Genomic DNA, 26,674 nt, shown 5'->3' on the forward strand with positions numbered 1-26,674 from the left:
ATGTTAATGAAATGGTTAAGTTGAATCATCAGAGATTTGTTTCCTTGAGGAATATTATCCTGTTTAATTCAAAAATTTTCCCAGACATAAAACTATCCAAATCTGTTACTGATAACCCTTTGAAATAATCAATTTTTTTTTTTTTTTTAATTTTCATGGAACACTAGGTGAAAAAGTGTTTTTTGGTCGGTCACAACTGTGACTGTTGGGATGATGTGTTGTATCTACCATTTATTGACTGAATTATCATAATCTCCTATGCAGTCATCAAAATTCTGATATATCCCAGCTCAGTTATTAACACATTTACAATTCTGTCACTGGCCATTCCCAACATCCATCCATCTATCCATTTTCAACCGCTTATCCGGTACTGGGTCGCGGGGTCAGCAGGCTGAGCAAAGCATCCCAGACATCCCCTCTCCCTGGCAACGCTTTCTAGTTCCTCCTGGGGGACCCCAAGGCGTTCCCAGGCCAGACGAGACATGCAATCCCTCCAGCGTATTCTGGGTCTGCCCTGGGGCCTCCTACCAGTGGGACGTGCCCGGGACACCTCCAGCGGGAGGCGCCCAGGAGGCACCCTAGTCATATGCCCGAACCACCTCAACTGACCCCTTTCGACGCAAAGGAGCAGCGGCTCTACTTTGAGCTCCCTCCAGATGTCCAAGCTCCTTACCTTATCTCTAAGGCTGAGCCCAGCCACCCCACGGAGGAAACTCATTTCCACCGCTTGTATTCGTGATCTCATTCTTTTGGTCACTACCCAGAGTTCATGACCATAGGTGAGGGTTGGGACGTAGATGGACCAGTAAACCGAAAGCTTTGCTTTCCGGCTCAGCTTCCTCTTCACCACGATGGACCGGCGCAGCGCCCACATCACTGCAGAAGCCGCACTGGTCCATTTCACACTTCATTCTACCCTCACTCGTGAACAAGACCCCAAGATACTTGAACGCCTTCGCTTGAGGCAGTAACTCTCCCCCAACCCGGAGAGGGCAATCCATCAGTTTCCGACAGAGAACCATGGCCTCAGACTTGGAGGTGCTGACTCTTATCCCAACTACTTCACACTTGGCTGCAAAACGCCCCAGTGCATGCTGGAGGTCACGATGTGATGGAACCAACAGAACCACATCATCTGCGAAAAGCAGAGATGCAAGTCTGAGGGCCCCAAACCGGACCCCTTCCTCCCCCTGGCTGCACCTCGAAATCCTGTCCATGAGGTCACAAACAGGATTGGTGACAAGGGACAACCTTGGCGGAGGCCAACACCCACCGGGAATGTGTTCGACTGTACACCAAGTACGCGGACACAGCTCTCACTTTGGTCATACAGGGATTGGATGGCTCGTAGCAGCACCCCCTCACCCCCTCCTCTTATAGTACCCCCCACAAGACCCCCCGAGGGACGCGGTCGTAAGCCCTCTCCAGGTCCACAAAGCACATGTAGACTGGATGGGCAAACTCCCACGACCCCTCCAGCAGCCTCGCAAGGGTAAAGAGCTGGTCCACTGTTCCATGGCCAGGACGGAATCCACATTGCTCCTCCTGAATCTGAGATTCAACAATCGGTCGGAGTCTCCTTTCCAGCACCCTGGAGTAAGCTTTACCCGGGAGGCTGAGCAGTGTGATACCCCGATAGTTGGAGCACACCTTCCAGTCCCCTTTTTTGAAGATGGGGACCACCACCCCGGTCTGTCACTCTGCAGGCACTCTACCCGACCTCCACACGGCACTGAAAAGGCTTGTCAACCAAGACAGCCCAACAGTGCCCAGAGCCTTCAGCATCTCAGGGCGAATCTCATCCACACCCGGCGCCTTGCCACTGGGAGCTTTTTAACTACCTCAGCAACTTCTGCCAGGGATATGGGCGAGAGTTCCCCCGAGTCTTCAGGCTCTGCCTCATTTACAGTGGACGTGATGGCCAGGTTCAGGAGGTCCTCAAAGTGGTCCTTCCACCGCCCGACGATGTCCCCAATTCAGGTCAGCAGTTCTCCCTTTCTGCTGAGCACAGCCTGAGACAAGCCCTGCTTTCCTTTCCTGAGTCGGTTAACACTCTGCCAGAACTTCCTTGAGGCCAACTGAAAGTCCTTCTCCATAGCCTCCCCGAACTCCTCCCACACCTGGGTTTTTGCTTCAGTGACCACCACAGCTGCAGCCCTTCTGGCCAACCGGTACCTGTCTGCTGCTTCAGGAGACCCCTAGGCCAGCCAGACCCAAAAGGCCTCCTTCTTCAGCCTGATGGCCTCCCTCACTGCTGGTGTCCACCAGCGGGTTCTTTGGTTGCTGCCCCGACAGGCACCGACAACCTTCTGACCACAGCTCCTAGCAGTCGCCTCCACAATGGAGACTTTGAGCATGGCCCACTCAGACTCCATGTCCCCAACCTCTCCCGGGATGCACGAGAAATTCTCCCGGAGGTGGGAGTTGAAGACCCCACAGACAGGGTCCTCAGCCAGACATTTCCAATTCACCCTCACTACACATTTGGGTTTACCAGATCTGTCCAGCAGCCTTCCCCGCCATCTGATCCAACTCACCACCAGGTGGTGATCAGTTGACAGCTCTGCTCCTCTCTTCACCTGAATGTCCAAGACACACGGCCGCAGATCTGCTGATACGACCACAAGATCGATCATTGATCTTTGGCCGAGGGTGTTCTGGTACCAGGTACACTTATGAACCTCCCTGGGCTCGAACATGGTGTTCTTTATGGCCAGTCCATGACTCGCACAGAAGTCCAATAACAAAGCACCACTCGGGTTCAGAACAGGCAGGCTGTTCCTCCCAATCACCCCCCTCCAGGTTTCTCCGTCATTGCCCACGTGAGCGTTGAAGTCCCCCAGGAGAACTATGGAGTCCCCAGCTGGCACCCCTGGCAGGACGCCCCCAAGAGACTCCAAGAAGGCCGGGTACTCCACACTGCCATTCGGTGCATAAGCACAAACAACAGTCAGAGACCTTCTCTTTGCAACCCACGGTCGCATCGAGACGACCCTCTCATTCTCCAGGGAGAACCCCAACACGGCGGCGCTCAGCCAGGGGTTTGTGAGTATACCCACACTCACCCAGCACCTCTCACCCTGAGCAATTCCGGAAAAAGCGAGAGTCCAGCCCCTCTCCAGGAGTTTGGTTCCAGAACCAGTGCTGTGCATGAAGGTGAGCCCAACTATATCTAGTCGGTACCACTCCACCTCCCGCACGAGCTCTGGCTCCTTCCCCACCAGAGAGGTGACATTCCACGCTCCACAAGCCAGTCTGCGACGCCAGGGATTGGCACGCCAGGGGCCCTGCCCCTGCCTGCCGCCCGGCACACAATGCACCCGACCCTGATTGCTGTCCCTGCGGGTGGTGGGTGACGGCTCCATGTTGTCTCTTCGGGCTGAGTCCAAATGGGCCCCATGGTCTAAGGTCCGGCCACCAGATGCTTGCTGGTGAGCTCTCCTCCTGGGTCTGGCTCCAGGAGGAGGCCCCGGTGTCCCCATACCAGGCAAGGTTTCATCGAGGTCTTTGAATCGCTCTTAGTCTGGTTCCTCACCCGGGACCACTTTGATGGTCAGATTTAGAATCAGCTGGAGGGGGAGGTCATGGGTTATAATCACTGATAAAGTTGTTCCTGTCGTGATCTGTTTGTGTAAGTTCAACATATGAATTTAAAAGCCTGACTGGCAAATAACCTGTCTCCCCCTCATAGTCTATATCTGACCCATCGCTGTCACAATCACTGAGGCCGCATTTTTTTTATTTTGAGGGACAACTGTTAGGTTGTACACATGGTCTGGACCATCAACAAGATCCCACATATCCAAAACTTCGCTCAGAGTGAACCTAAAAAAAGAAAAGAAGAGTAGGAGGTTAGGTAGAACAAGAATTATGTACGTGTATAAGAACATGTACATTTAGATGCACCGTCTTATCCCACCAGTCACTACTGTTGCCGTCAACATGTTCACTAATTCTGTGACCCCACTGAACAAAGTTGAGTAATTACAAATGCACGTATCAGTACCAGATACCTTAAAGACAATGCATCCCAAAAAACCTTTCAATTAACCTTTTGTTTGGGAGCTTTGATGCAGCCATCCAGGTCTCATGGTACAACCAGGAAGTAAACAGCTCTGGTCATGTGACAGTTTACACTAAACATGTGACACTGCACATATTTCAGATAGACCCTTTATTGTTTCAATATTCGCTGGAAATGCATTGATGCATTATTTGGTAACATTTTTAGAGCCTTATAACTGAAAACTTTTTTTTTTTGTTGTTGTTTTTTGTTTTGTTTTGCTATCACCATTGTAACTGATGGGATTAAATGGGTTAAGAAAACTGGAGTTTGATGAAAAGATCAAGCTGTTAAAAAGAATTATTGGAATGTTCTGTTTGGTTTGTAGTCTGATGAAAGGAACATATTGAAGAAAATGTCAAAGACTGTCATTTTATCAAGATATATTCAACCTGCTCAGAGGTTCGTTAATATGGTTAATTTCTAACTTTGATTTTTAAGAGAAAAAAATCTTTTTACGCTGAAATGAACTTGATGATGTCATCTCTGCTCCCTGCAGGTATGACCGGAGTCTGACCAGGTGAAACTGAAAACGCCTGGATCCTATCTCCCTGTTCTGGGTCAGATATTTAATATGAAGCTGCCTCTTGTCGTCAAGTGGAGCTTCGATGTCACTGGGTGTTGCTGCTCCCTCTGTCTTTATTAAGTGTTAAACATTTCGAACTGTTTTTTAATAACTTTGTATCAGAACAAAACTTGAGCAAATATTATAATTTCTATTAAAATCTATGCAATCTAACGCAGTGTAATGAAACAACAGCATGAAGTGATGTAAATACCACCGAGTCACAATGTATTATCGGGGCGAGCAAAGTCATGAAAAGTATTTTTTTATCTTGTGTGCATGAGATATGATCTTGTTTGCACAAGAAGTGAATTCTTTTTGTTTAAGATGGACCTAATATCTTGTAAGATGAAAGATATCTTCCCTTTTGTTTTTTTTCTTTAAAACTAGGTGGAGGTGGATTTTGTTACATTCCAACCGACCAGAACCTTTTCCCTAGTTTCTGGTCTTTATGCTAAGCTAAGCTAACCATCTGTAGCTCCATATTTACTGTACAGGGAATATACTGTATATTTATATATGTTATATCACAGTGAGTGTTTTTCGCTTTAAGAAGTCTGTTGGATCAGAGCTGGTACCTGTGAACACCTTAATTGTGTGTGTGTGTGTGTGTGTGTGTGTGTGTGTGTGTGTGTGTGTGTGTGACCACAGTGTTTCCTTGCGCGCGCACGAGGAAACACTGTGGTCATTTATAAAGAACTGTGTGTGTGTGTGTGTGTGTGTGTGTGTGTGTCTGGCCAGTATGAACCAAGCGGCTGCTCAGGAAATGGAGGTAGACAGGAAGGAAGTGAGGTAGCTGCTGAGGAAACTCAATAAACAGGAACACAGGGTGTTTCTCAAAGTCAAAGAATTTTTTTTTTTTTAATTTAGAAATAGGGACATGCTCAACAAATACATGAGTATATGTAAATACGCCAGATTGTAGCCTACGGCTAATTTCCATCTGTTATTCCTATAGGCAAGTTGATGTAAAAATGTAGTGAGCAGCAGCGACAAAAGACAGAGTTAAAATTCATAGCAACCACGTAGACACAATACAGAAGACACAAGAGGTGCACCATATACATTCAAAAATACATCAAGTGTAGCCCGTGACATCACCAGAGGTGACCAGGGATATCATAATATTGCACATAAACCCTATTGCACATGACCCCAGGTCAATCCATCAACAATGTCAAAAGCATATATAGTACAAGACAAGACCAAAACATTCTGTGCAATAAAATACAGTGTAAAAAGGAGTTTGAGTGGGGGACTGTAAGTAATGTGTAGATGGAAGATGGGACTGCAGCAATACAAAGTCCTGTTCATGATTCTTGTTATGCTGTATAGAAAGAATGGATATGAATGAGTAAGGTTATAAAGTGCTGCAGTGCTCATATAAATATTAATAGCTGTTGGTGTAATAAAATGAGTTACATTAAATTAGGGAGGAGGCGTCTGTCGGGGGTGTGTATGGAAAATGAGGTATATATATATATATACAGTACAGGCCAAAAGTTTGGACACACCTTCTCATTCAATGCGTTTTCTTTATTTTCATGACTATTTACATTGTAGATTCTCACTGAAGGCATCAAAACTATGAATGAACACATGTGGAGTTATGTACTTAACAAAAAAAGGTGAAATAACTGAAAACATGTTTTATATTCTAGTTTCTTCAAAATAGCCACCCTTTGCTCTGATTACTGCTTTGCACACTCTTGGCATTCTCTCCATGAGCTTCAAGAGGTAGTCACCTGAAATGGTTTCCACTTCACAGGTGTGCCTTATAAGGGTTAATTAGTGGAATTTCTTGCTTTATCAATGGGGTTGGGACCATCAGTTGTGTTGTGCAGAAGTCAGGTTAATACACAGCCGACAGCCCTATTGGACAACTGTTAAAATTCATATATATATATATATATATATATATATATATATATATACATATATTTATTTTTTCAGTGCTGCAATAGTCATACTAAAGTGCTAGTGTGCCCATATCACTGCACATGACCACAGAGGCGCTTTATACATTAAATTAAATTAACAGTGGTTACAGATCTGATTGGACTTGAGCCAGTCTTTTAAGTGCCTTTTCAAAATAGAAAACGGTAGAGCATTCCCTTATTGAGATTGGCAGACTATTCCAGGTTTTACTGCCCCTGACTGACAGAACAGTTTGTGAAAAGGAAGTGCGTCTAAATGGAATTTCACAGTCTCCTCTTGAGATTGCTTTAGAGCTGGTATTACATGGAGTTAATTGTTTAACTTAGGTTCAGGAGCAGGACCACGCCTCAGCCACTCCTCTAATCACCTGACTAACGTATATATACCAGCACAGCTCTACCACGGGCCTGTCAGATCTCTCGAACACTGGCGACCCTACGTATCTCAGCAAGTGTGTTTTTTTGTATACTCACCAAAGATGAATCATGTCCTGCAAGTCAACCTGTCCGGGTCCGACTCCGACGACTTGTATGACTCCCTGTTTGAGCCAGGTGATCCTCTGACTCCGTCTCAGCAGTCTGCCAGTAGCTGACACTCCATGGGAGCTGGCTGCGCTCTGTGGTCCACATCCTTTGGCCTTGCCGTGGTTCTCCGTTGGGCTCCATCAACGAGATTGCCCAGACTCCTAGTGGGTCTCAGGCCTCCTCTCCTCCGTCCTCGCGGGTGGGAAATCGACGCCGCGTCCACAACCATGGGAACCAGCGGCGGTCTTCTCCTCCTCCTCCTTCCTGCAGTGGTGCAGCGACTAGTCGACCTCGCTGCTCCCGCGGCGCTCCATCGCACTCCACTCAGCCATCTCCACCATCTCCACGTCCACAACAAGAGCCCGACATAAGGGATTGGACCATCAACCGGCTCAAGTGGTTCCTGAGGGCAAAAAACATCCCCTTCCACCGCAGCGACAATAAGTCCAGGCTGTTCCAGCTCTATTCAGCCGCTGTCCGGGCCCCCGAGACCACAGCTCCTTCTCCCAAGCTGGCTGCACTTCCGGGTTCCCTTCCGGGGCTTACTCCTGCCAGCATCACCATCGGTGACGTCACGGCGCCTCCACCACTCCAGCTGGAGCAGCCTCTCTCATTCATTCCCCCAGCCAGGGGTCAGGTCGTATCACCCCTTGTGCCTGCTCCCTCTGATGCAGGTATGTCACGCGCTATATCTGCCTCCTTCTCCTCCCTGTCTCACAGGCCTCCACTCTCACCCCATGCACACACATCCTCCATCCCCACATCCCTTTCCTCTACCCTTCATTCCAACTATCCTGTTCTGGCTGGCATCGCAGCCCAGGAGCCCCGTCCTGCAGTACAAGGGGCTCCTCCGGCAGGTGTTTCACTGCCTTCCACTCTCTTTCCGACATGTCTCTCCTTACCCCTTCCAGCCAGGTCTAAAGACTTAACTGCTGTTGAGTTTGCTCTAGCTTTCTCCCTCTTTTGCGACTTCATCTGCTCTGCTTATCCTTACCGTCGATCAGAGCTGGACGACTATCTGTCCATCGTGTTGGACATGGCTTTGCGTTTCGGGGGGGGGCGGGATTTTATAGCTACCATGTCCACTTTGCTGCACAAGCAGCCAGCCGGTTGCAGCAGCTACATCAGGGGACGTACTGGTGGGTCCTCGATTCTGAAATATACTGCTGCATTTTCGCAGCTCGTTCCTCCCTCTCCTGCGACTTCTGCAGCGCCCCTTCTCACCCGGCCTCTGCATGCACTATCATGGCTCTTCCACCGCACTCTCGCCCCACCACTCCACGATCTTTGACCGTCCGTCTTCCGCTGCACCTCCTCCTCCTGTCATCCCCAGAGCCAAGGACGCACATCCCACTGTCACCGTGCCGGTGTCAAAGGGTGTTGACAAGCAAGGACGGTCGATCCTCTATCAGGGCGGCAGGATGGTGTGCAATAATTTCAATCAGTGGGGTTGCAACTCGTCCGGCTGCCGCCTCCTGGCTTCACTCATGGTTTTCACCCGGGCATGGAGGTGCTTCCCGATTCTTCCCACACGTGTCACAATCTTCAATCCGCTCTCACTGAGCCCGACACTTTCGACATGTTACTGGAAAAAGAGGTCACTGAGGGATTTATGACAAGCCCTTTCGATTATCCTCCTTTCTCTGTATTCCGTATTAGTCCCATCGGTGTCACCACACGCAAATACTCGGGGAAAAAGAGGCTGATCGTTGACCTGTCTTCCCCACACGGATCCGACATCCCGAGCATCAACAGCCTTATTCCTAGCCCGGATTTCTCCATGCAGTACGCCACCATTGACCACGCCATGGCACTGATCCGTCTGGCAGGACATGGGGCATGGCTGTCTAAGGCTGATATCACCAGCGCATTCAAGGTCTTGCCCATTCACCCTGACTTCTGGTGTTATTTTGGTGTCTGCTGGAAGGGGGCTTACTACTTCTCCGTGCACCTCACTTTCGGCTGCAAGACCAGTCCCAAAATCTTTGACTCTTTATCCGAGGCTCTATGCTGGATCCTCTCCAACAATTACAGGCTCCCCTACGTGCTTCATCTCCTTGACGATTTTCTTGTCATGACTCCACCGTCCTCACCTCCTCGCCACGGTCTCACTACGCTTACGTCCGCATTTTCCAACCTCGGCGTCCCTCTGTCCAAAGAGAAAACTTCAGGACCTGGCACGTCCATTGAGTTTCTGGGCATTACTCTGAACTCACTGGCATTCCAGGCTTCACTGCCCTTGGAAAAAGTGCAGCGCATCTTGCTGCTCTTGTCTAATTATCTCCTGACAGACAGGTGCACCAGGTGCTCGCTCTCCTCGGGCACCTCAATTATGCCATCCGCATAATTCCACAGGCAAAATCTTTTTTTTCTCAACTGCTGACCAAAGCTGCATCCATTCCAGTGGCGATTGCTCTAAGACTACAAGGGAAGCTCAGCTTCCCCTAAAATGTCAAAAAATAAGTGGTCAAATATGTACTGTTGTGTTTACATTTCATTGACTAAATATGCGCTAGAACGCATTAAACTTTTGTTCAGAATCAGCTACTTATCACAGGTCACTGACGCGACTTTCTTCTCATTCATTCCTGCAGCGTCACAGTGCATTAAACAGTGTTGAAGCTCAGCATCCAAAGACTTCAGTGGGGAAGCATAGAGTGGGTTGGTCCACTGCAGCGAAACTAGACAGTCATTGGATAAATGCTTGGTTTTGTCCCGCCCATCGGACACTCAGCGTCTCAGGGGGTCTATGGGTCAGTGGGCTGGCCTTGGCTGGCCTGGACGCTGGGCTTCTGCATGATGATTGGATGATCTGTCTGAGGCTGAATCCCTTTTTGATTGACAGCAAAATGAGCGAATCAGCGATCTTGAAATATAAACCGCCACCGGAGCATTTTTCAAGTTTCATTCCATTGTTCCGAGTTGATCTGGAGACTTTTCCAATCCTCTTAGTGACTTTTTCTTTGTTAAAAACTACTAGCGACAAATCTAGCATCTTTTTCTGGTGTTATTGGAGACTGTACTCGTGTTTGGAGACTCTGAATTCTGTCGCTCTGCAGTTACTGTCCCCATCGAGCAGCGGGTGCTGCTGTGAGCCGCTCCACCGTCCCACAGCACTCACAGGTGGTCACACTAGCCTCACGCAGCAGCCCCAGAGGGTAGAATTTACGTATAAATAAACGGACACATTTTATGATGTAGGCCGAAAATGAGCTTCCTCTCCTTGAAAGACCAGCAGCCGCCATTCCCTCTCTCCACGACCAAGCGGTTCTGGACGACACTTGTAAAATGGAAATGCGCATGTGGCAGCAATTTCTGTCATCCTGGAACGGCATCTCATTCTTCTACGATAACTTCATCATTAAATCCCCACAGTGTTTTGCACACAATTTGCTGGAAATGAAGGGCTTCTTCAATGAAACCTGCCCTAGTGGAGCTTGGCAGGATTTTGATAGATATGTCATTTATTTGGATTAATGTCTCCAGGAGTTTTTATAATACAAGCATGACACCTCATAATTTACACCTCATAATGTATGAAGAATTAGATTTTTAAAATAACGTGATTTAGATTAAACATATAAGTTTGTAAAGTAATCGTTTACAGCAGAGATGGAGCGCTAAGTGTCCACCCCCTCACTATTCACATGATAACAACATGATAATTGTTCTCATTCTTTTGGTTTCAATTGGTACATTTTTTAGGGGGAATTGGGGTGAGAACGGCCACAGAAATCACATTAGAAAAAACGTGTTTGTTTTTACATATTTTTACACAACATATTTGGGAGGATTACGCGGCAGTAACATGTACAGTCAGTGCAGTCAGCTGTTTCAGAGCAGTGTGGCTCATCAGATCAGGTACGCTATTCATATTACTGTAGTACACATAAAATATGGACCACTTTCAAATGACAAAGTGATTCTGTTTATGAGTCTGTGTATATACTGTAAATGACTGAACTTTTTTCAACTGCTGTCTTTACTTCAATACTCTCCTTACTCTTAAATATGATCCAGAAATGTATTCACCCTAAAAGTCACGTGACTCTGAGAAAACTGCTCCATTTGTTTAAAATTGTACAACATTAGAGAGTGGCCAAATTATCACAGTACCCCGAAACACCCTCAGTCTGCTAAGGGTTAAAGACGATCACCTGGGGACACTTGTTAGCCTGTTCCAATGTGTGTTCACTGAATGCTAGGAAGGACTCTTGCCTTTGGAGGATCCTTGACTTTGAGAAATACCCACAGACCAGAATGTGTGTGGTAGTGTGTTTGTGTGTGTGTGTGTGTGTGTGTGTGTGTGTGTGTGTGTGTGTGTGTGTGTTCCAGTCAAGACCAGAGAAGTGTGAGACCCACAATGCAGGTCACACCTAGGATAAAGTGGAACATGCAGACTATAGAAACTCCTCAAACTGAAAGATCCACATTCACATAAAAACACCTGGAAAACAAAAAAAGATTCCTCTTTATTTACCTCTTTTATTGCCAAACTGTATATAGCCTATGTGTGTGTGCATGCTGTGTTCACATGGAATCGGGCAGATGGTGGATGATGGACGGAGAAACTGTTTCTGGGTGGTACGGGAAAAACAAACAATTAGGTTGGCAGGACAGTAAAACAAAACTGTTACAATCACCAAGGTGAACCCAAAGGCAGAACACAGACTCAGAAAGAGAGTGGTAAAAACTTTTTTTTTTACCAGGATAATGAATGTGGCCGTAAGGAAAAATACAGGGGATGGAAGCTGATGGCAGGGAAGCAAAACAAGGTTGGAGGGGTGTGGGTGACTGGGAGCGTGGCAGAAGGTCAAACTGGCTGGCAGATAGGTAGGCAGTGATCCTATGATGGAGGAAAACACAAGGTAAGTATTCATGAAAAAATACACCAGGGAAATCTAAGCTGAAATCACAATTCAACTGAGGCCTGAAGCATGACTGTACCACAGTGATAGACACAATGATCTGACAAGGACTGAAGAGGAGAGCCGGTGTTTTATACTGCAGGGTTGGTTACTGTATGGTTTTGGAAGGATCCTCAAACAACCGACTTTGAAGGATGCTACGTCAGCAACCCCCGCCGAAGGACTGTTCCAATGTCAAGGATCTTTCCTGATTTCACCGAGGACTGAGTCCGTCTTTCAGAAAGATCCACATGTGGACCCTCAGCTGGTAAAAACTCCCACACGCTTTGCACACGATTTGCTGGAGGTGAAGGCGGGGCCTCTTCGATGAAACCTGCGCCAGTGGAGCTCAGCAGGATTTTGATAGATATGTCATTTATTTGGAATAATGTCTCCACGAGTGTTTTTATCATCCAAGCGTGAAAAAAAAAAATTGACAGAAACCTCATAATTTACACTTTCCAACCACTGCCAAGTAATGAGATTTTTAAAATAACGTGATTTACAGCAGAGATCAAGCGCTGAAAGGGGATTTATGGTTGTGCGTAGACCTTGTATATGCACTTCGTCTATGCTGTTGTGAATATTTCTACTTCTGTGGTGGTGTGTCCGTGTCACTCTGCAGTTACACCTCCAAAACACAAGTCGGTGGCAGAGGTTTCTGTGAAGTGCTGTGAAATTTAGTTGATTAAAAACACACATTAAACACACATTAAACATGGCTTAATAGGGATGATTTTAAACACAAGTACTCAAATCAGCTTCACAACTCCCAGCATTCACAGACAAACACTTGTGTTAATCTGGACACATTTTCCCCACAAATATAACATGCTAACGTTATTAGAACAAGTCTATGGCATTTTACATTGTATAAATTAGCCTAGCAGCTAGTGATCTTTTCCTCTTCTCATATAAAACCAGGGACAACAGCAGTATTTAACAAAGGTACGGCACACAATTTGGCTCCATTACAATTCACAAAGTTCACTGACAGAACAAATGTCATGTACTAAACATGTTTTTTAAACAAATACAACATGCTAATGTTATTAGCACAAGCCTATGGTATTTTACATTGTACTGATCAGCCTAGCGGCCAGCAATCTTTTCCTCTTCTCATATAAAACCAGGGACAACAGCAACAATTTAACAAAGGTAACGGCACACAATTTGGCTCCATTACAACTCACAAGGTTCACCGACAAAACAACTTTCACACTACACGTTTTCCAAACAAATACAACATGCTAACATTATCAGCACAAGCCTATGGCATTTAACATCGTATAACTAGCCTAGCGCCAAGCGGAGATTTCCTCTGCTCATATGAAACTTGGATAAATCCCAAAGTATAAATCCCTGAAGGATAAATCACACACATGACTTAAAATGTTATTTTAGTGGAGGCTTTACTGTCTTAACAATTTATTGTTTTTTTTCTGTGAACTAAAAGTAAATACAAGCTCCCTTTCCACTGAGGGAAATGGTGTCAGTATACAGCGTCAGACAGGAGGTCTGCGTCATGGCGACGCATAGTTACAGTTCTGGGGAGGTGCACGTCAGGCTACGGCATAGGCTCTACGTCGACGTGGAGCCTACGGCGTTGATTCAACACAGGTGTTGGTGGCTGGCATGGACGTGGAAGAGTCCAATTAATAATTCCACTAACCGAAATGAAATAAGCAAATCACACTGCTGAAAAAAATCAAAAAAAATTTGGTTTGGGTTCCGCCCACTTCACATGTTGCTGTGTTGAGGATTGTAACGCCGGAATTCCACTGGATGCGTGTCCGTTGCAGAACGGCTGCGCTAGTTATCTGCTGCGTGCTCCGCCGTCCGTCAACCCCCACCGGCTGCCTTTGCTGTGCGGAGCGCTGCAGCTCTGCCGGACAGTGGGAGTCACGAGGACCCACGAGATCTTGCAAATTCACACATAATCGCGCGATATAACAAGAACCACAAAACCAGAGGAGTAGTAGGAAGACATCTCGGTGCACCTCCATGACTGACATCTCCTCATCTGTGGTGTCAACGGGGTGAAATGACGTCTGAAAAACCTCTGACCTGTTGACTTCAGGCCTGCCTCTGCCCATTATAACGTTTTCAAGGTGTAGTGCAGGGAAATATGATCCGCCGTGAACACTGTATTTTATTTTGAAAATTAACCGGATGTTTTATTTTGTTTCTGTGCACGACTTCCTGCCCCGCATGATCTGCTCCGTGCTGAATTGGGGAATGTATCTATGCTTCCAGGGTTCTATGTTTCCCGGGTTCTATGTTACCCACTTAACCCTGCAAAAAAGGTTCTATGTTCCCCGCTTACACAAAAAAGGTTCTATGTTTCCCGGGTTCTATGTTGCCTGCTCAACCAAGCAGGAAACATAGAACCCTTTTTGTATAAGCGGGGAACATAGAACCCTTTTTGTATAAGCTGGAAACATAGAACCCTTTTTGTATAAGCGGGAAACATAGAACCCATTTTGTATAAGCGGGGAACATAGAACCCTTTTTGTATAAGCGGGAAACGGTAGCACTTTATAATACAGCCCGTGTTTTACGGCGTAACTCCCCGTGTCTTACGGCGTAACTTCCCGTGTCTTACGGCGTAACTCCTCTAAGACCTGCCGGGGTCTTACAGTGGAACTGCTACTGTCTTATGCTGTCACTCCCAGTGTCTTATAATGGAACTTCATGCGTCTTACCTTGCACTTACTGGGACTTTCCGGGTGACTCTCTGACATCTACCATGACATTTTGGGGGAGCCTATATGGTTTAGTTTCACTTATGACTTACAGTGTAACTCGCTATGTCTTACAGTAAAACGTCTTACAGTCCAACTCCTTTTGTCTTACCATGTAGGCCTACTTATTAAAACTTATAACTATAAAATCAGATATGATTTACAGTTTTAAAATACACGAAAATCATACTGCAATATGTAACCTGTTTAATCACACAATGAGTGTAAGTACCAGGTACCTGCATGGTAAGGAAGGGTGAACAGTGTGCAATTTATAATACAGCCCGCTCCTGATAAGTACAGTGTAGGTCTCTGGTAATTACAGGAAAGTCACTGGTAGGTACAGCAGAAGTCTCGGGTGCTTAGAGTGTAAGTACCAGGTACCTGCATGGTAAGGAAGGGCGAACAGTGTGCACTTTACAATACAGCCCGGTCCCTGATAAGTACAGTGTAGGTCTCTGGTAATTACAGGGAAAGTCCCTGGTAGGTACAGCAGAAGTCTCGGGTGCTTAGAGTGTAAGTACTAGGTACCTGCATGGTAAGGAAGGGCGAACAGTGTGCACTTTACGATACAGCCCGGTCCCTGATAAGTACAGTGTAGGTCTCTGGTAATTACAGGGAAAGTCCCTGGTAGGTACAGCAGAAGTCTCGGGTGCTTAGAGTGTAAGTACTAGGTACCTGCATGGTAAGGAAGGGTGAACAGTGTGCACTTTACAATACAGCCCGGTCCCTGGTACTTACAGGGAAGTCTTGGGCACTTAGCATGTAAGTACCAGGTGTCTGCGTAAAGAATAAAGATATTTTATAACTCTGAAGTTGTCATTGTGTGATTAAACAGGTTACATATTGCAGTATGATTTTCGTGTATTTTAAAACTGTAAATCATATCTGATTTTATAGTTATAAGTTTTAATAAGTAGGCCTACATGGTAAGACATCAGGAGTTGGACTGTAAGACGTTTTACTGTAAGACATAGCGAGTTACACTGTAAGTCATAAGTGAAACTAAACCATATAGGCTCCCCCAAAATGTCATGGTAGATGTCAGAGAGTCACCCGGGAAGTCCCAGTAAGTGCAAGGTAAGACGCATGAAGTTCCATTATAAGACACTGGGAGTGACAGCATAAGACAGTAGCAGTTCCACTGTAAGACCCCGGCAGGTCTACTGTAAGACAAGCAAAACTACACAACAGGTTCCTCTAAAATGCCATGTAGATGTCAGAGAGTTACCATGAAAGTCCCAATAAGTATATGGTAAGACACGGGAAGTTATGCCGTAAGACACGGGGAGTTACGTCGTAAGACACGGGGAGTTACGCCGTCAGACACGGGAAGTTACGCCGTAAGACACGGGGAGTTACGTCGTAAAACACGGGCTGTATTATAAAGTGCTACCGCGGGAAACATAGAAGCCGTTTTGTATAAGCGGGGAACATAGAACCCTTTTTGAATAAGTGGGGAACATAAAACCCTTTTTGTATAAGCAGGGAACATAGAACCCTTTTTGTATAAGCGGGAAACATAGAACCCGTTTTGTATAAGTGGGAAACAGAGAACCCTTTTTGTATAAGTGGGGAACATAGAACCCGTTTTGTATAAGCGGGGAACATAGAACCCTTTTTGTATAAGTGGGGAACATAGAAGCTTTTTTGCTGGGTTAAGTGGGGAACATAAAACCCTGGAAACACAGGGATAACCCCCTGAATTGCTGTGTTGTGCTCTGGCGTCTGGCAAAAATAGAAGTCCTGCGTATCTGTTGCGGAGGGCTCCGGAGCGCCGCAGGTGTGATGGAGCCGGAACGCAGCACAGCTGCAGCCGGTGGAAGCACGATGCAGCCCACACACATCTGGTGGAATTTGGGGGCAAAGGTGCAGTCGTTCAAACAATATAAGTCATCACGTTATAAGGTGAAACATTTCACCGTATAACACGATAAATAGTATATTGTTATGTTATTATATGAATAATAATATAACTCAGGGGTGATTCTAGGATCAGAGGTTTAGGGGTGCTGAGCACCCAGAGAGCTGCCCAGCCAGGCAAGATAAATGTCACTGTTTTGTACATTTTAACTCAATTTCATTCCCACATTTGTGAAAGAAAAGCACAACACTTTTTGGGAAAGTCTGTGACTAGACCATCAAATCTGATAAAGGTTATTTAAATGCTGAGCCACAGCAAAAGAGGAATGGATTGGAATCATAAAAGAAACATATCGTAACAGCAGCTCCTCAACATACACATAAACAGTATGTATGTTTCTGGAGTAAACCAGCCCCCTATAGTGAGTACCAAAAATACCAAAAATGGACCTTGGACTTATTTTTTGGACTTTTATTTGAAATGCAATGCACAACATGTAACATTAACACATTAACAGTAATTGACTTTTTCAATGTTTGTCTCTGGCTTTTTCCTTCTTGTCTGTATTATATAATACAATTACATAAATAAAAATACACTTCAAAAAAGAAAAGTGCTTGAAATCTACAAAATAATAATAATAAAAAAACAATAAAAGAGAGGCAACCCTGCCTATGGTACAATGTATGCACACACACACACACACACACACACACACACACACAATAGGACTTATAATGTTAATGGGCATCCAGTCAGTTAGCTAGTCAGTAGCACCCTGGCTTTAATATTAACACATGCACATGACACAACAGCTAGCTTCTCTCATTCCAATTCAAACAGAGGACAGTGGTACTGGCCACCTGTAACGTTTCCTAGCTAGAAAAAACGTCAGCTAACTCCCACCTAACAACATAAACAGTGACCTACGATTAAATGCAGCAAAAATGAGGACTGGTAATGATATTAATGTGTTGGTATTGACTGGTAGAAGTTAAGAAATGTGCCACATATCCTGGTTTAAGCCAGGTACTTACACCACTACTGCATATCACCCACTCTGGAAGGCAGCGCATTGCTCTGTGCAGATAGAGCGCTCAGAGCCCGAGTCGGGGAAAGGTGGGAGGGATGGGGTGGATCAAACCATTTTCGAGGCGGGGGGCTGCTGTATTTTTGTTGTTAAAATATTACATTTCAACCAAATACTGTATGGTTCTGACACTTTTCTAGCTTGTTCAAAAGGGACATACAGTAAAAAAATTTTTTAAAAATCTCTCAAATTTTAGGGGTGCTGGGATTCAATTTAGGGGTGCTTCAGCACCCCCAACAATGGGCTAGAAACGCCTATGATATAACTTCAGTTTATGAAGAGATAAGACAGAGCCCTCTCCTCTCCTCTTATATGCTTTACTCACAAGTGTATGAATAGACCTGGATATGAAGCGTCCATAGCGCCAAATAATATAATGGTAGTTTCATCTGCTCCACTGATTTGGACAATTAAATGGCTATCTAAAAATGAGTCCTGTTGTTTTTGGAAGAGTTGGCAGTGGGAGGGGTAATTCCTCTTTTCACTGAATATGCAAAAGGAGCTGTTCACGAGTGAGACTAGGTCAAGTGAGTGATGCTTTGACCTGCAGGATATTTAAATGTGTCCACTCTGGCCATTTTCACCACGATTTCGCCCAAAAATAGATAGATTATTTAAAAAATCTCATTATTTGGCAGTGGACACATTGGAAAGCATAAATTATGGGTTTTCTGTTGATTTTTTTTCATGCTTGTGTGATAAAAACTCCTGGTGTCATTAATCTGAATAAATGACATATTTATCTAAATCCTGGCGAGCTCCGCTGGCACGTTTCAATGAAGAGGCCCAATAGTGTGCAAAGCATTGTGGGGATTTTATACCCACTGAGGATACACACACATGCTTCCTTGGAATTTCTATGAAAGAAGAACTCAGTCCTCAGTAAGTTTGGAAGGATCCTTGACATTAACAGTGATTCATCAGGGTTTGATGATGTAGCCTACGGGGTGCCGTTTGTAAAGTGCCTCACGCTGAAAATAACATCAACATTTTGCCACATTTAGCTTCAAACAATGTTTAAAAAAGTGTTGTGAATTTTTTAACGTCACCTTTTACCAAATTTACAGCAATATTTGTTATATTAAATAGTTAAATCTAAATATTAAATGTGGCACCTAAATGTGAAATCTAAATATTAAATCTAAATCTAAATGTTAAATCAAAATATTAAATCTAAATCTAAATGCTAAATATAAATATAAATGTTAAATCTAAATGCTAAATATAAATATAAATGTTAAATGTTAAATCTAAATGTTCTGGATGAAACTAAATATTTAGCTAATATGCAAATTCACACTGCCGGCCACCAGAAGTACCAAAATAAAAGCTCGAGATGGTCAGACTGTGTTTATAGAATCAAATAACAAATTAAAACCAACTTATCAGGGCAAATGAACACTTGAACATTAGCGTGATAATAACTACCTAAAATAACAAGAAACATGTTTGGAGAAATTTTATTTGACGTGTACTTTGAGTTGTTCGTGTCCCTTCGGAGGGACTAACAACCTAAGCTAAGCTAATAACCGTTAGCTGTTAGCCCCGTTAGTGGTGTCTGTAATGACTCATTAACTCTTAAATGGTCCGTGAAAAAAATATTTTTTTCCAGCGGGTGTCTTAGTTACAACATGATTGAGCTAGCAAAGCAGTTTTGTATTGCGATGTGTGGTATTCATTCAGTTTTGGGAAATCACGATGTCTAGAAAGCACCAGTGGCCGCAGCAGCAGCAAAGCTAACATCAGGACGTCATCTTTTAAAAGCCTCCCGTTGTCGGATACGACATGAAACTACCCCAGTTAGCTCAATCATGTTGTAACTAAGACATCCGCTGGAAAAAAAATATTTTTTTCACGAACCGTTTAGAGTTAGAGTCATTACAGACACGGCTAATGGGGCTAACAGCTAACGGTTAGCCCCGCTAATCTACGATAACCATGTTATTAATTTCAGAACGTGATAGTAATGTTTGTTCAATCATTGTGTTTACAGACTTTACCAACATCAGATTAGTCTAAACAGTGATATAGTGACGTGAAAAATGTGAGATATGCATATATATATGTAGCTAAACTCCGCTGGTTTTCTACCCGGAAGTATTTGTAAACAACAAGGTGATTCCCTCCGAAGGGACACTAACAACTCAAAGTACACATCAAATAAAATTTCTCCAAACATGTTTCTTGTTATTTTAGGTAGTTATTATCACGCTAATGTATGTTCAAGTGTCCATTTCCCCCGATAAGTTAGTTTTAATTCGTTATTTGATTCTATAAACACAGTCTGACCATCTTGAGCTTTTATTTTGGTACTTCCAGTGACCGGCAGTGTGAATTTGTATATTAGCTAAATATTTAGTTTCACCCAGATTTAGATTTAACATTTAACATTTAGATTTAGATTTAGCATTTAGATTTAACATTCAGATTTAGATTTAGATTTAATATTTAGATTTAGATTTAGATTTAATATTTTTGAGTTAACAAATATTGCTGTAAATGTGGTAAAAGGTGACGTTAAAAAATTTACAACACTTTTTTAATCATTGTTTGAAGCTAAATGTGCCAAAATGTTGATGTTATTTTCAGCATGACTGGCCACTTTACAAACAGCACCGCATAGTAGCCTTCTTGAAATTTGGCCATTTGAGGACTCTTTCTTGACCTTGAAAAACACCTACAAAGAGACAGACAGGGGGACGAGAAACAGAGCATAAGCAAAAACACAGGGAAACTAGTGACAAGTACAGGGTCATGACAGAAACAGGCATGATTTATTGCAATGGAGATACTGTATTTTTTTAAACAAAAATGGGATAGAATAAAAATAATTTTGTTTTTACTACTTCATGTAATTTTTTTAGTATCCATCCATCCATCCATTTTCAATTGCTTATCCAAGGCCAAGTCGTGGGGGCATCAGGCCAAGCAAAGCATTCCAGACATCTTTCTCCCTAGCAACGCTTTCCCGCTCCTCCTGGGAGAAGAGCTGAAAAGCAAAAGTGGCAAAAGGGGCGATTCTTGGGTCCCCTCCAAGAATTGCCACCTTAATGTGGTGGAGGGGTGTGTGTGTGCCTGTGATCTTGGGAGTTGTATTGTACAGGGCTAATAGCCCCTGGTAGGGTCTCCCAAGGCAAAGTGGCCCCAGGGAAGGGGCCAGACTAAAGGTCTTTGCAAAGTGAGTCTGTTTTTTCGTATGTGTTTTTTTAAATCTGTCATCCAAAAAAACACATAACGCACAGAAACCTTGCACACTAGGCCTGTTTCCACTGAAGAAGTTCCTGGTACTATTTGGAGGGCAGGAACTACTACAGGAACGTCCTTTCGCTCGGCCCTCTCAACCGCCGTGTCTCCACTGAGAGAGCGGAGTAGGAGGGAGGTTCCTGTAAAGTTACCGGGCTCTGAATGTGACGTAATCATTGCGCAACCATTTAGACCAGGGCGACATAGGGGCGTAGGGACACCGTTAGCCGTCAGCCATTAGCCATTAGCCATTAGCAGTGTCTGTAGGTAATAGGAAATTTTATTTGATGTGTACTTTGAGTCGTTAGTGTCCCTTTGGAGGGAATCACCTTTACATATATATATGAATATCTCACATTTTTCACGTCACTCTATCACCGTTTAGACTAATCTGATGTTGGTAAAGTCTGTAAACACAATGATTGAACAAACATTACTTAACCCTTACTATCACGTTCTGAAATTAATAACATCAATCAATTTTCAATCAATTTTATTTATACAGCCCAATATCACAAATCACAATTTGCCTCACAGGGCTTTACAGCATACGACATCCCTCTGTCCTTAAGACCCTCACAGCAGATAAGGAAAAACTCCCCAAAAAACCCCTTTAATGGGGAAAAAAAACGGTAGAAACCTCAGGAAGAGCAACTGAGGAGGGATCCCTCTTCCAGGACAGACAGACGTGCAATAGATGTCGTACAGAACAGATCAGCATAATAAATTAACAGTAATCCGTATGACACAATGAGACAGAGAAAGAGAGAGAGAGAGAGAGAGATGCAGGTAATGACAGTATAGCTTACAACAACATTAATGAAAGTAATAATATTACTTATAATATTATTGAGCTAACTGGAGTAGTTTCATGTCGTATCCGACAACGGGAGGCTTTTAACAGATGACGTCCTGATGTTAGCTTTGCTGCTGCTGTTAGCTATTCCTGTCAGCTGCAGCCACTGATGCTTTCTCGTGATTTCCCAAAACTGAATAAATACCACACATAGCAACACAAAACTGCTTTGCTAGCTCAATCATATTGTAACTAAGATATCCGCTGGAAAAAATATTTTTTTCACGGACCGTTTATTGAGTTAATTAGTTATTACAGACACTGCTAACAGCTATGGTCAGCCCAGCCAATCTATGATAACCATGTTATTAATTACAAAACATGCACACAGAAATAGTAAAGTTTGTTCAAGCATTGTGTTAATAGACTTTACAAACATCAGATTAGTCTAAACGATGATATAGTGACGTGAAAAATGTGATATAACTAAACTCTGCTGGTTTTCTACCTGGAAGTGTTTGTAAACAACAATGCGATTTTCTCTATAGTGAGTCGGTGACAGTTGAAAAATAACTCCCTTCCGGGGTTCCATTCCCCTATCGGGAGTTATTTTTCAACTGTCACCAGCTCACTATACATTATCCCTTATAGAAGGAGCTGAGGTGGTTGCTGTGTTTCTGGCGTGTCTCTTCGTTTACATGGCGGTGGAAGCTATGAATGAGCTAACCCTCGTCTGTTGAGTTTTAAAAATGCCGGCTAATTTGACGCTTTCTGTTGACGTCACATCCCGCCTTGAGTCTATCCAATCAGCACCAAGTAAACCCCAAGCCCCAGCCAGGAGTTTCTCGGGGCCGTTCTGAGTACCTACTCCGAGGCAGGGACTTGTTTAGCCCCTATAAAAGTTCCGGAACTCTGTCGTTCAGGGGTGGTTCCTGTGGTGGAGACACGCACCAATGGCCCTGGCCCCGTAAAATTACCCCGAAGGTCCTGCGGTGGAAACGGGCCTACTGAGTCCAGTGCATTTGTTTGTGCTACATGAGACCAAATCAAAAGACACATTTCCTGATTTGCTCCACTGGAGTTATTTTTCTGTCACCAGTCTGTCTCCCTGTGTCCTCCATTTAGCACCGCAGTTGCACAAGGGGGCGGAGGTGTCCTCTGTCTCCGTCTCCACTAGTGATGGGCAAAGCAGTTCTTTAGATGTTACTGAATCACTACAATCAGTTCATTAAAAAGATTCGTTCACTGAACTGTTCAGTGCTTGGCGGGAGGAGCCCTGACTGTGTACTGTGTAGTCCGACTCACTGAACTGATACACAGCTGAGCTGCTACTGCGTCTGCCCTGCACTGGTGAGTCTAATTACTGGCCAGCCTAACGTTTTAAATTTGTTTATCTGGAAACTAAGTCTGTTAAAACAATGGGGAGGTGTGTGATTGTGTTCATGTGGCTTGACTCCTGGCTACATTAGCCATTAGTTTGGAACGGTGCCTATGAAAGTGTATCACTGAGAAGAAATGATTTGAATCACTCAGGGATCGGGTTACGTCGTTCACCGAGTAATTCGTTCACCGAGTGATTCGTCACGTGGTAGGCAGTCCCTCCCCTCCCTGCACCCTGGCTGCCTCGCAACTCGCGAGTGATTCATCGTTCGCACGGACGATGAATCGGCAGTTCCACTCCCGGACCTGCATGCTCGCTGCTGAGCTCAACTGAACTGAGAAATGAACGAATCAGTTCCGGAAGTAATTCAGTTCAGTACGTTCACTCAACATATTCGTTCTTTTGAACTATTCGTTCACGAACGACACAACACACAATCTCTTTCTGTCTGTGTGTAGTGCACATCCTCCTCCTCTTCATCATCATCCACCTGAAATTTACTATCTGACCTGTTGAAGTGAGCTATCTGAGTTATGAAATGATTCTGTGCGCTCACCAGCGAGTGTCTGGTGGCCAGTCCTTGGACCATAGGGCCCGTCTGGGCTCAGCCCGAATGAATAACATGGAGCCCCCACCCTGTGGAGCCGCCACCTGCAGGGACTGGCATCGGTGTGGGGTGCATTTTGTGCCAGGCGGTAGGTAGGGGCGGGCATCTGGGCGTGCTGACTCTCTCGTCCTGCTGCAGGATTTTTTTGGTAAGTTCAAGTAAACCAGATTGTTTTTTGCGTAACTTCTGGTTGTAAATTCTGCCATGGAGGATAATAATAATAACCTTAATTTATATACTTGTATATCTTCATACAAGAAATGCAGCACAAAGCACTTTAAAATAAGGGCAGTACACTATATTAAAATAGACTGTACATAAAACAGAACTGATAAATAAAGTCATGGAGTGTTAAAACTATAAATGATAAAAATCAAGTAAGATTTTAAAAGAGTTGCAGCAGCGTGAAGCGTAAAAAGAAAGAATCCATCGTTTCATCTCATGTAGTGTGTCAAAGAAGACGACAACTGATGCCACGTCTGGGACGCCTCATGACGTTCCAACAGAAAGTCTAGCATGTTTGATTTTCGTTTTGTCGTTCACAACTGCTCCCGTCTCATCCGTCACTTTGACCAATAGGAACACAGAGTGATAAGCTGCCGTAGACAAATGTATGACAAAAACACCACACCCGTTTAGATATTTCCTCTAGGGATGTTACCACACAGAGTAAAAAGGGAAAAATTATGGGGTGAAACAGCAGAGGCACTTTGTCAACCCGGTGAGTACTGCCATTAGCATCAAGCTAGCAAACAATGTTATATCTTTATAATGGAGACGGACGTAAAGTAAGAAAATTTAAAAAAAATAGTGGCAGGTCTTTTGCTCACCACAACTGCAGAGGCTCCCAGCTTCATTTGAAACAGACTACATTATAAACGGGCTGTTATTTATTAATCCCTCGGTATTTTTATATTTAGTTTTAAATGCTCCCCCTTCGCCTTGATAAAGTTATTGCATCATGCCATCATTTCAAATTCAACACTTCCTGTACCTGTTTCAAATTAAAAGCCCCTTATAACTTCAGTTGAGAGAATCCCTTCATTTTCTGAAAAGGCTTTCATTGTGCAATATTTGCATAAACTTGTTGTAAAGGATTCAGTGACTTGCATGTTTTCGTACAGTACTTCAAATGTAGCTCCTGCCATCTGGCGGCACGTTTTTAACATTTTGGCTGGCACATGAAGAGCCACAGTGACTGAAAAAAATAGTAATAATAATAATGACATCACACACATCGTGAAAGACGACTCCACCAATGCTGAGGACCCCCTCCAGTTTGCCTATCAGGAGCACATGGGTGGAGGGTGCGTTTAATACTATCCAGCCCCCCATACATACCGGTTGGAGGGGATGGGAGTAGAGTAGAGGGAGTAGACCTCCTTCCTGACCTCCTGGGTAACAGACTACCTGACAGAGTGGCCTCAGTATGTCAGATTTGGAAGCTGTGTCTCTGGGATGGTCAGGTGCAGCAATGGTGCTCCGCAGGGAACTGTTTTAACACTGTTCCTGTTCACACTCTACACAGCAGACTGTAAGTACAACTCAGAGTCCTGCCACATAAAAAAATACTCTGGTGATATAGCTATTGTGGCTTGTATCAGGAGTGGGAATACAGGGACCTTGTGGATGCCTTCAGTAAGTGCTGTCTCCACCTGAACACAGCTAAAACCAAGGAGATAGTGGTGGATTTCAGAAGAAAGAGGTCACCCCATCAACCAGTCTCCATACAGGAGAAGGAGATTGAGATGGTACATGCCTACAAATATCAGGGGGACCTCTTGGATGAGAAGCTGGACTGGTCCTTTAATACTGATGCTCTTTACAGGAAGGGGTAGAGCCGCCTGTTCTTCCTATAGACACTGAGGTCCTTCGATGTGTGTGTGGAGATGTTGACCATGTTCTATCACACAGTGGTGGTCAGTGCATTTCTGCAGTCTGCGAGGGCTCAGTCTGCAAGTCCAGAGAGTGGACTTTTGTATTTAGCCTCTGACTTAACCGCAGCTTGTTGTCACTGCCTCTTGCTGCAGACGCCTGCTCTCATCCACTTTCCAGGCAAAGCACATTTCATCTTGAACCAGCCTACTGGTGATTGTAGATGATGCGATCCTTGCAGTTAACTAATCACCCACTCTCAGACTTTCTCCATCTCACACACATTGGCCTACACTGGCGGTCTTGCTCCCTCGTTTTATGCACTGACTCCAAAAATGAACCATTTGGTCGCAGCCTAGAGCCCTGTATTATTACAGATTAAACCACCCAGCAGTACATAGGTCATTAAAATGATCTCCACCTTTAACATTAAAGTGATGAACACATTAATGCATCAATAATTGGTCAAGTAATATAATAGATATTATTCTATTTTACTTTTGGTACTTTATATTTTGATCCTGATTGTTTTGTACTTTTACTTAAGTCTGATTTTGAATGCAGGACTTTTACATGTTTCTGAGTGTTTACACTGGAGTATTACTACTACTAGGACTAGTATCATGTCATTTTATAGAGAATGGGAATAGGGGAGCAGTCTGGGGTGGCATCGGCATCTTGGAAGGATACAGTCATACAGTCAGTATCCCATACATTGATTTACTTAATCTTATTTCACTGTAGAGTTGCGTGGAGCACATTTGCAAATAAGACGAGAATTAGGTAGTTACCCTGTAGTCCTTCCGACCCACTCCTGCTGCTAAAGAGAGGCAAAGTCCCTTCCCTTGTCCCCCCTGTACCCCATGGGCAACACATTCTCACTCCAGCCTCATCACATATCGACATTTGTTTATGGACTTTTCACTTTGAGATACGACATGCAAGGTACCTTGGGTGCGTTGGTTGTTGTTGATCTAGGATGCCATGGCAACTTCAGCCTGTTACATGCATTATCTGTTTTCAAAATACACTTCCATTTTCACCGTTAGCATATAGTCTCTTTCAAAATAAACC

At 44.3% G+C, this 26,674-nt stretch overlaps 2 protein-coding genes across 7 annotated transcripts in view; one reads left to right on the forward strand and one right to left on the reverse strand.

Moving 5' to 3' along the window:
* The window catches only part of LOC125904276 (BCL2/adenovirus E1B 19 kDa protein-interacting protein 2-like), a 37,506-nt gene extending 32,630 nt beyond the window's left edge, over positions 1-4,876 (forward strand). For all 6 annotated transcript variants that reach the window (XM_049601598.1, XM_049601600.1, XM_049601603.1 and 3 more), the window contains one exon: positions 4,566-4,876. In XM_049601598.1, the coding sequence (XP_049457555.1) occupies positions 4,566-4,590 (25 nt within the window). In that variant the 3' untranslated portion in view covers positions 4,591-4,876. The remainder of the gene's footprint in view (positions 1-4,565) is intronic.
* On the reverse strand, positions 1,580-12,816 carry LOC125904280 (craniofacial development protein 2-like). The gene is made up of 4 exons (XM_049601607.1): positions 12,041-12,816; positions 11,800-11,939; positions 11,574-11,670; positions 1,580-3,828 (listed from the first exon to the last, which is right to left on the reverse strand). The coding sequence occupies exon 4, from the start codon at positions 3,483-3,485 to the stop codon at positions 2,202-2,204; it is 1,284 nt and encodes a 427-aa protein (XP_049457564.1). The 5' UTR covers positions 3,486-3,828; positions 11,574-11,670; positions 11,800-11,939; positions 12,041-12,816; the 3' UTR covers positions 1,580-2,201.
* Positions 12,817-26,674: the final 13,858 nt, after the last annotated feature.

This window comes from Epinephelus fuscoguttatus, linkage group LG17 (assembly GCF_011397635.1).
Source record: "Epinephelus fuscoguttatus linkage group LG17, E.fuscoguttatus.final_Chr_v1".
Taxonomy (NCBI): domain Eukaryota; kingdom Metazoa; phylum Chordata; class Actinopteri; order Perciformes; family Serranidae; genus Epinephelus; species Epinephelus fuscoguttatus.

Excerpts from the sequence above, each read along its gene's own strand:
- LOC125904280 (XM_049601607.1), bottom strand. The coding sequence starts at position 3,485 with ATGGGGACACCGGGGCCTCCTCCTGGAGCCAGACCCAGGAGGAGAGCT.